Source organism: Lytechinus variegatus, chromosome 5, assembly GCF_018143015.1.
Source record: "Lytechinus variegatus isolate NC3 chromosome 5, Lvar_3.0, whole genome shotgun sequence".
NCBI lineage: Eukaryota > Metazoa > Echinodermata > Echinoidea > Temnopleuroida > Toxopneustidae > Lytechinus > Lytechinus variegatus.
The window spans coordinates 37,468,992-37,480,275 of NC_054744.1; the positions used below are offsets into that span (position 1 = coordinate 37,468,992).

Here is an 11,284-nt window from a genome sequence, read left to right on the forward strand (position 1 = left end):
TTATTTATTTCCACTGACCAAACAAGTCGGATTCTTAGTTTTAAGTTGAAAAAAATATCTTGTCCAAAACAAGTCTTCAACTTATTTATGTGAAATAAAGCGAAAACAGAACATATATTAGAGGATGTTTGTGTGTGAGAGAGATTGAGAGGGAACAGTCCGAGGAAAGGGGATGAAAGAATGGGGAAAATAAGTATGAAAGAGGAAAAGAGAAGACCTTAAGACAGAGAAAACGGTTTGAATTTTAATAACTTTATATAATCATAACTATATAATCACAATTATAGATCTTCATGACAGCTGATACATTTTTCCTTCTTGTTCTCTTTTGTGCCATTATCTTCATATTTTTTCTCTCTTAATTCTTTTTCCCCTCTCCCCTCTTTCCCTTGTTCTTTTTCTTCATTTCCGTTTTCGTTTTTTTTTTGCCTTTTCTTTTCCTTTCTTCAGAAATGTCTGAATATCAGCTCTGTGAATCAAGATTACCCTTTTTTGTAGGCATTGGAGCTGTATTATGAATGCGACATCATGTTCAAGTTTTTAAGAACGGTTTAAAAAAGCAAAAATATTCCATTTAAAGATTGTGCGAGTTTTATTCAGTAAACAATTCACGTCGATGTATTCATTGCAAACAACAGAAATCATTTCTCATATTACTAAATTATTCAGATATAATAGTAACAAAATTTGGAAGAGTTAAACATGTTCATACCAAGTCTTGTATCAAATAAAATCAATTTTACACGAAAGACTAAATAATTGTGTAAAAAGATCAATACCCTCTCAACACTACATGTACGTCCCCGTAAAGACAGCCCTTACTCCCTTACACCAGACGAAGTTCCCGCTACGTTCTTGAAGTTCAGAAGAAACCCTGGGACGTGGCGCCAACTTTGTTTGAATTTCTCGACAGATGTGAAATTGTCACGTGCGTGCTACGTCCGCATCACATTAATGTGACGTTTATGCTGGGTGAGTAGTGTGCCCACAAAGTTCATTCTGCGCGCAAAGCCGGTCCATGCTGCGTCGAAACGGTTCCCGCTACGTTCCGACTACATCCAGCAGATTGCGCGACTTTCTGTACCTTCGTCTATTTGGACGTAGAGCCAACCGAGTTTACGTGGTGGCCGCGTAGTGGCAGTACAGTAGACATGGACAGAGTTGTTGCCACGTTCTTTCGGTGTCCGCTACGTCTATGAAGCTGTTGGTAGGTCTTTACTGCGTCATTACTACGCTCGGTTTAGACGGCGCTTCCGCTACGCGGACTTTGGACATGTTCAAAGTCCACTTATAGTCCAGTAGATATTTTTCATACCTGGAAAAGTTGTTAAGTACAAGGTTTTTTTGTTGATTTGCGTTCTAGATGGGTATTGAAGTAAATTCAGCTTGGTTGCCACTTTGGCAACCTTGAGCATTTTTTTTTAATTAGCCTAATTAGCATAATCATCTAATTAGCATATTACGATATGTAATATGCGACTTCTCTTAAACCAGAAAGATTAAAAACATAAATAATGTCATTTTACTAAGAGGTCCTGTGACGAGGAATCGATTTATAGCAATAATTCAAATATTTAAGTCATGCAATTATCGTAATCAGCCTAATTAGCATAATGAGCTAATTAGCATAAGTGTAATATATACATATTTGTGGATGTCTATCCAAAAAATTCCCAATATGTAGATAATGCATCTGTTTAAGGGTTTTCTATAGCGAGGAATTCATATATGACATTATTTTTTCAATTTTAACCAATGTAATTGCTGTAATTAACATAATTAGTATAATGCACTAATTAAGACATGTACATGTGTAATACATATAGAAATATATATTTCTTTGTCATTTCATATCGAGAATGTCCGAAAACATGATTAATACAGCTACCCTATGCTTGTTTTCTATGGCGAGGAATTCATTTATGACATTATTTTTCCCTTCTTACCAATGTAATTGTCGTAATTAGCATAATTAGCATAATGCGCTAATTAACATATATGTGCAATACATATATTCATTTGTTATTTTATATCGAAAATGCCCAAATACATGAATAATACAGCTATCCCATGATCTTCTATGACGAGGAATTGATTTCTGACATTATTTTTTCCCCTTTTTACCAATGTAATTGTCGTAATTAGTATAATTAGCATAATGCGCTAATTACCATATATGTGCAATATATACATTCCTTTGTCATTTTATATCGAAAATGCCAAATACATAAATAAAACAGCTATCCCATGGTTTTCTATGACGAGGAATTAATTTCTGACATTATTTTTTCCCCTTTTTGGCATTGTAACTGACACAATTAGTATAATTAGCATAATGCGCTAATTAACATATATGTGCAATACATATATTCATTTATTATTTTATATCGAAAATGCCCGAATACATGAATAATACAGCTATCCCATGGTCTTCTATGACGAGGAATTAATTTCTGACATTATTTTTTCCCCTTTTTGGCACTGTAACTGTCATAATTAGTATAATTAGCATAATGCGCTAATTAACATATATGTGCAATACATATATTCATTTGTTATTTTATATCGAAAATGCCCGAATACATGAATAATACAGCTATCCCATGGTCTTCTATGACGAGGAATTGATTTCTGACATTATTTTTTCCCCTTTTTACCAATGTAATTGTCGTAATTAGTATAATTAGCGTAATGCGCTAATTATCATATATGTGCAATATATATATTCTTTTGTCAATTTATACTGAGTGAGAATTCCCGAAAACATAAATAATACAGGCATACAGCTATCCTATAGTTTTTCGATGATGAGGAATTCTTTTGTGACATTATCTTTTTCCTTTAAACAATGTTATTGTTGTAATTAGCTTAATTAGCATAATTCGCTAATTAATATATATTTGCAATATTAGGTTTCTGTGTCAAAGTACTGTCTACATCGGCCTGAAAACATATATAATACAGCTCTTCTAATGTTTTCTATGTTGATGAATTCATTTATGACAGTAATTTTCCATTTTAACCAATGTCAATGCCTTAATTAGAATCACTGGCCCAATGCACTAATTAACATCTATGTGCAATATATCAAGTATATATTCCTATGACCAGTGTGTTGGCTCAGTTGGTAGAGCGTCCGTCTCACAACCGGGAGGTCGGGGGTTCAAACCCCGGCCGCGTCAGACCAAAAGACGTTAAAAGATGGGAGTTGCTGCTACCCTGTTTTTTTTCTTTGTTAGTTTATATCGAGTGTGCCTGAAAACATGAAAAATACAGCTATCCTATGGTTAGTGGTAATTAAAATACAGGTGCAATACATATATTTCGTTGTCAATTAAGCTAATTACACCATTAACATTGTTTGAAGTGAAATACGATATCATAAATGAATTCCTCGACATAGAAAACTATGAAATAGCTGTATTATTCATGTTTTCGGGCATTTTTTTAATATGAAATGACAAAGGAATATATATATATATGTGTATATATATATATATATGTAATTAAATCGTTAATTATGTTAATTAGGGCAGTATACTGATTGCACTAATTACACAATAACATTTGTTCACGGGGAAAATAATGTCACAAAAGAATTCTACATCATAAAAAACCATTGGATAGCTGTAATTGTTAATGTTTTCAGGCTTTCTCAATATAAAATGACAAAAGAATATATATATATATATATATCTATATATATTTATATACATATTGCACATATATGTTAATTAGTGCATTATGCTAATTACAAAAATCACATTGGTAAAAAGGTAAAAATAATGTCATAAGTGAATTCCTAGTCACAGGAAATCATTGGATAGCTGTACTATTCATGTTTTCGGGCATTCTTGATATAAAATGACAAAGGGATATATATTCATATGTAAAATATTGCTCATAAGATAATTACGCTAATTAAAACAATAACATTTGTTAAACGGGAAAAATAATTTCACAAAAGAATTCCTCATAGAATAATACCATAGGATAGCTGTATTTTTTATGTTTTCAGGCTGTTGTAGTATGGTACTTATGGACAAATAAATCTATATGTATATGTTAACTAGTGCATTAGGTTGATTATGCTAATTATGCTAATTACAGCGACTGCATTGGTTAAAATGGAAAAATAATGTCATAAATGAATTCCTCGCCATAGAAAACCGTAGGATAGCTGTATTATTCATTTTCGGGCATTCTCGATATGAAATGACAATGAAATATGTATTTTATATATATTACACACATATATGTTAATTAGTGCATTATGCTAATTACGCTAATTACAGTGATTACATTGGTTAAAATGGAAAAATAATGTCATAAATGAATTCCTCGCTATAGAAAACCATAAAAAGGTTGCATTATTTACGTATTGTGAATTTTCTGGATAGACATCCACAAATACAGTGTATTACACTTATGCTAATTAGCTCATTATGCTAATTAGGCTGATTACGATAATTGCATAACTTAGATATTTAAAATATTGTTATGCATGGATTCAACGTCACAGGACCTCTTAGAAAACTGATATTATTTATGTTTTTAGTCTTTCTGGTTTAAGGGAAGTAGTATATTACATATCGTACATATGCTAATTAGATGATTATGCTAATTAGGCTAATTAAAAAAATTGCTCAAGGTTGCCAAGGTGGCAACCAAGCTGAATTTACTTCAATACCCATCTAGAACACGAATCAACAAAAAAAACTTGTACTTAACAACTTTTCCAGGTCTTGTACATGGCCTATGAGACTGTCTACTGGACTATTAGCGGAAAATTTGTTTTCGGAGATCATGCAGACTTTGCCACGTCAATAACATTTCTCTCTACGCTCTCAGTACGCTGCAGCAGTTCCCACTGCGTCATGGCAATTTTTCTTTGACGTAGCGAGAACTGCATGGACGTAGCATTGGTGTAATGGGGGTATTATATTCCAGTCGAAGAAACACTGCCTACTATTTCATTTGATTGCACCTGTCAACAGTATGACCCCTTTGACCATTATATTTCTCATTCCATGGAATCCATAAAAGTTAGATTGTAAGTTAAATTTCGTATGACAAGAATGCAATTTTTAATGGTTATATATTATAAAATTAGAAGACAAAAGTTATGTTAAATAACCAGCAGACATACTCTACATTAAATACTCTGTTACCTGATATCTACAAGGATACAAGCTATATATATATATATATATATATATATATATAAACATATATTAGTATGATTTTGTCAAATACTCGTCATCTGTTAAGAAAATGTGTTAAGTACGTTCGGGAAAATTAAAAAATAAGGTAAATTAAATAACCCAGGTACACCTACATGTACATATCAAATTTCCAATATTTATTGCAATTGATTTAAACTTGATTTAAACAAAAAAACGAATATGGTGATAATTTTAATGTTAAATATTCTTATATGATACACAACATGTCAAACAAAGAACAAAAGAATATGCGATGTAATTAAATCTTTGCAAACACGGAATCACGTACATCTCTATATCATGGTTTGAAAGAAACAACGCCCTTATCCTCCAAAACATTGAAAAGATGTTTTGATACGTTACTTAAAAATTCAAGTTTGTTAAATTACCATAAAAAATACCTGGTCCATGCACAGCTTTAGAGGAGCAAATGAGAAAATAAATTGGAGCAATGAAATGCATAGAAACTAGTTTAAAGATTATTGGAATTTATTCTATTCATTTATGGGCTTATTATGGAAAAAATCGTGAAAGTCCATTTTGTGCACGAGGTTTTTTTTCTCCTTCAGAATTGACAATTTTTATCTGCTTCGCTTTTATTCACTCTAAAAACAAGAAATGTTAACTTAATATTTGAAAGGTTGGAGGAGTGACAACATTTTCTGAATGTTGCATTTACCACTTTAAACGGTTCTATCCAACACTTAAAATGTTGGATTAAGCTTTATACAAGGTTGGATGTAACATTTGGAAAAGGTCACTCCTCCAACCTTTCAAATGCTGATTTAATATTTGAATTTTTAGAGTGTTGCTTAAAAATAGATATGATTCAACACGCTTTGGTTAAAAAAATATAAATGCGCGTTTGTTTTGTTTTCAATTGACACTCAACAACCATCAGTGATATCTACAGATCATGACAACAAAGATTTTAAGAGATTAATACTGAACATAATGATAATATTACGGATACTTCCTCTGACAACATTACCATTTCCTTCTAGACACTTTTCGTAAGCAGGGACATCTAATTCAGTAATAGCGCAGATATGTAACCTTTTACAATCGTCATCGCAATCGCCAGCAGGAGCCATAGCCGTGTTGTAAGTGTAATATCGAGCAAAGTAATCCGTAGTCGCATCCGAGATCGAACCGTCACCACGAAACTTGTCAACGAGTTGGTGCAGAGATAGGGGGCTAAGATCGTCGATATCGTAGACTTCGGTGGCGCGGTACTCTAGCGCCCAGGTCGGGTTGTTGGTGCTGATGTCGAGATAGTATTGATCGATGTCGATGATGTCGCCCGTTTCACGATCGTAGGTTATCATACGGAAGCTGGGATATCGAGGACTCGGTGTTTGGCGAGGGGTAATGGCAGTCTGGACGTAGAGAGCGTTGATAGGCATACCTGGGAAGTATTAGATCATACATCATCGGGGAAGGAATGATTTCGTGTTATCTTAATTAAATATAAATTCAGTGGAATAAAGATATCAATTATGCATGGTGGTGGTACATGGTGATGATCTAATGATGATGATGATGGTGGCGATGATGATAATGATCATGATGATGGTGATGATGATGATGACGATGATTGTGCTGATAAGGTGACGATGATTATACTGAAGATGATGATGGGCATATAGTAAATGTTTAATGTTGCCGAAACATGATAAATTGATATTTTTGAAGAAAAAAAAATCTCACAATACGATAACTGAGAGAAACCAATACTAATTGGCCATGCACCAAAACCATTTCGATTGCCGAGTAAATTTGGGAAGAAGATACGATAGTTCCAGCTTTTGTGCTCGTTAAAAGAATGAACTCACCCGTGTCGTCGTAAAGAACCCTGAAGCTGTCGTAATGGTGATGGCCAAAAAACTGCCCTTTGATCACGTCACTGTATTTTCTAATAATTTCTAGATACCTCACATTAAAGCTGGTTTGAAAAGACACTTTCGTTTCTCTTTCCAAAGACCCAGGTAAGATGTGAGCACTGATGAATACCTATATACAAAAGGTATTTTATAAAACAAAGATATTATTTTAATATCGAAATGTTTATCTGATCTGAAAACAGCATGTTTGCAATTGTTCTAACGTTTCCGAGTATAGCGTTACGGTTGATGTATATACTTTCTGCTATAGCAATATGCAATGTACTGTGCAATTTGTAACATTAACATTTAATTCCTAAGAATCCTAACTTGGCTCGACTAACATATCAACAGACGATAAATAACAATTTTGAAACAATCTGAAAACAGCATGTTTGCAATTGTTGTAACGTTTCCGAGTATAGCGTTACGGTTGATGTATATACTTTCTGCTATAGCAATATGCAATGTACTGTGCAATTTGTAACATTAACATTTAATTCCTAAGAATCCTAACTTGGCTCGACTAACATATCAACAGACGATAAATAACAATTTTATTCTTATGCATCGGGTTGAAATAATATTTAGTTACCAACCGGATGCTTTGCAACTTCAGATATTACCATTATGTGTTTCTTACAGATTTGAATGCCGGAGTTCTTTAGGCCTCTATATACATTCATCGTATTTGGTGATCCAAAGTTGAAAAAAGTTTATGTTATGTCTTTACAAATCATGATCAGATGTTGAATCTTTTTACCTTTTTACTGGTGTTCTGTGCGGCTTCTAGTGTGTGGTCAAGCCAGTCGAACTGACCAGCTGGATCAGTAATGCCTTCTGTCAGTGGATCCTTGAAGTAATACATAGCTGTGTTAAGTACTATCATCCATAAGTTGCTGTTGATTGGCGTGACATAGTAGCCGCCTGTTGAAACAATACAAACCACTTTAATTCAAACTCTGGTTCTATATTATTTACTTGTAATCATCATGTCATTTCTGATTCCAAATGATAAGATTCGGCGATGAGAGACAGTGCGACCATGGATAGCTCTATGGTGCGACAATGCAACTTGACGCGATAATCCTTATCCCTTTGTAGTGTTTGTCGACATTTAACTTTATAGGTCGACTTGGCATGATAAATTGTCTCGCCATGTCGACATAATAATTCTGTTAATTCGACATGACAAGATGGGATATCATGTCATCTGGTCAAGTAGATCGTACTCTGAAGCTCCCGTAACAGGCCTAAGGCAGTAAAATGGTGCATATGATTTTCACCTTTACTATTCTGATCTTGAACAAAAATATTCAACAAAATGGCCAAAGAAAAAACGAAACAAACTAACCTGCTTTGAAAGTTTTATTAGCATCTTGATAATTAGCAAGCCATGGGTCCCAAACATCGGCCAGACTGTCCCGGAAGTCATTCCGGTCGGGATCAAGAATGTGACGAGGATAGTTGTCATGGTTACCAATTGATGGGAAGACTTGCAGACCAGGTAGCCTTTCCCTCATCTCATCGGTCACATTTTGGATGATGGTGAGAACTTTTGTAGAATTTAGAAGACTCAGGTCTACAGCACCCGGTGTGTCTCTGGTGGCGCATTATTGTTTAATAAAACAGAAAGAATTCGGTGTCAACATTTTTGAAATATACAGTATACATTCATGTAAGGGTTGTATGGTATGTGAATCGATACAACGTCATCGATTTAATTTGAGGGAAATTCAGTAAGATCAACATCTTTTTCATGTATAAAGCACCCAGGATGTTCATAGATTATACTTTATTCATAGAACGGCGCTTAACAAAATCAGACAGAATTACATGACTGATGCGTATAGGTTGCACCATAGAGGCAAGGACTCTATATCTATACAGAATAGTGGACAATGGGAGAAGCATTATTTTACACGGTCTACATGTATATTTACTGGAACACATTGTAGATGGGGGTGTGTAAAGTGACAAGAAACGTAGATCACCTTTCAATAATTAACTTAGTGTCTGTAACCATGAATTGCCAGATGAATAAGATAACTGCCTCAATTGTTTACAAGATGAGCACATTCTTGCATCTTAACGTATAATAACGAAGTGACACCTTTCACTTTCAGGACCGAGGCAATGCAAATTTCGAGGGGGGGGGGATATACATATTATTATATTTCTTATGAACTTTGTTAGCCTACCCCCGATTATGGGGATAGGTAAGTATGTGAGCCACCTACCCTGTCCAGACTACAAAATCTGTGTCGCTTGTCTTGGTATTAGCCATGGCCTGGAAAACACTCTCTACCAGAGCCCAGGGGGAGTCACAATGATGACTTCCTAAAGGGTACTGGGATGAGTCAACGGCCTCGCTACAAGAAGAGTTCGGAGACGCGCCATTTCCATAGAGAGGGTCATAATGAACATCAGAGATGTGGAGAAAATTCCCTTCTAGATGGAGAAGGTGTATGAGAAAAGAGAAAGAATGGATGAATGAAAAAGACATACATGTATATATATATATCAAAGTTTTACTATAATAAAGCTGATGATGATGACGACGATGATGATAAACATGAAAATAATGGTAAGGGTATTGCATGACCATGGTAAGTCAATGGGAGTGCTGAAGCACCCATGATATTTTCCTGGAAATTTGGAAAGTGTGACACAATGGAGAAATGTAACAAAAACGACCTACCTTTTGTGTAGAAGCCCTTTTTGTATTATTATTTTGATTCTTTACTAAATGAAGACTCTTCTTCTTTTAAACTACATTTCTACTTATTCTTCTATTACTTCTACTTGTACTCTTACTGCTACTTCTTCTTCTACTCCTACTACTACTACTACTACTACTACTACTACTACTATACTACTACTACTACTACGTCGACGACTGTACTGTACTGATGCAGCTAATACTACTACTGCTACTACTTCTGAAACTACCACTACTGATGCTACTACTAAAACTACTGCTACTTCTACTACTTCTACCACTACTACTACTAGGCCTACTATATCGCTGCTGCTGCTGCTGCTACTACTATTGATGATGTAAATGATAATGTTCATTACTCATTTTAACATGTTGATTGTATATTGCTTAATCTGCACAAACTGATATTTTCCCAAAGAGTGTAATGATACTTAAATTGTTATTTGTTATTTTAGTATCGATCTGGTGGGCGTTAAGTCCACCAGCATTTGGATCTATATCAAGTTATGAATCATTTACAAATCACTAAGTAACGATTTCTACTCACTATGACAAACAAAACATATTATTCTAATGAATACATCTTTGAACCAATTATTATAGTCTACAAAGTTAACATACCCATGAAGACATATCAGTAATTTGCTTATCGATATATTTATAATCTGGTATAGTGCATATTAATGATTACAGTGAACCACTTACCGTCTCCCCGTGAGAGTGTAGCGATTATGGATATACAGTAGATACCAATCAATACTCTCGTGGACATGTTTCTTCGAGGTTTAGTTTTCCTGTTTCCTTCCTATGAGTAGAACTATTCATGCAATGAAGTCTGAGATAGATGCAGTTCACGACAAGTATATGTTTGTTTTTCAATTCCGCTTATCACACAGGTAATTCCGGGTGTATCAAGACCGATGGTAATCGGTGATTACGATCAACAAAATGTAGGAATAAGTGAAGCCTTCAGAAAGTTAAGGAAGATAAAATACCCTGGCCTGCATCTCTCCTTCTCTCTTTTCTGCTCTCTCTCTCTCTCTCTGTCTGTCTTGTGCCGTGCATTTATACAATATTTGTTAACGTGATGGAATGTTTGAATCTCCTTTGCTACGTTCTAATCATGACGTCATCGGATATATTGACAAACTTAGGATTTTCCAATCAAAGTATTGTCCGGGAATGGACTCTGATCATGATCGTTGTAGCCGCAGATTAAGAAGTTTCCATTAGACTGCGATATATTTTTGCATTTGTTATCTATATCATTGTGACAACAGACACGACCACCCTTGTAAAAATACCCATTTTTTCGGACTCGTTGCCTGAAGATGCTCCTAGGCATTTGACATTAAGGTCTAGGGAAACATGACATTTAAATTTGTCCAAACATCGTTGAACAAAATCAACGTTTGTTTCATTGCAATAATACACACAAAAAGAGCTTCAACCTT

At 34.5% G+C, this 11,284-nt stretch overlaps 1 protein-coding gene across 1 annotated transcript; it reads right to left on the reverse strand.

Annotated features, from left to right (window-relative positions):
- Positions 1-6,112: 6,112 nt before the first annotated feature.
- On the reverse strand, positions 6,113-10,967 carry LOC121414924 (acid sphingomyelinase-like phosphodiesterase 3b). Its single transcript, XM_041607971.1, has 6 exons — positions 10,536-10,967; positions 9,349-9,559; positions 8,463-8,710; positions 7,872-8,035; positions 7,061-7,238; positions 6,113-6,633 (listed from the first exon to the last, which is right to left on the reverse strand). Exons 1-6 carry the CDS (start codon positions 10,600-10,602, stop codon positions 6,140-6,142), a joined length of 1,362 nt encoding a protein of 453 aa, XP_041463905.1. The 5' UTR covers positions 10,603-10,967; the 3' UTR covers positions 6,113-6,139.
- Between the last annotated feature and the right edge of the window lie 317 nt (positions 10,968-11,284).

Bases quoted from the DNA above. Each gene is read 5' to 3' on its own strand.
- LOC121414924 (XM_041607971.1), bottom strand. From the start codon at position 10,602: ATGTCCACGAGAGTATTGATTGGTATCTACTGTATATCCATAATCGCT. The intron at 7,239-7,871 runs GTAAAAAGATTC...TTTTGTATATAG, and splicing joins CACAGAACACCAGTAAAAAG to GTATTCATCAGTGCTCACAT. The intron at 6,634-7,060 runs GTGAGTTCATTC...AATACTTCCCAG, and splicing joins GGTTCTTTACGACGACACGG to GTATGCCTATCAACGCTCTC.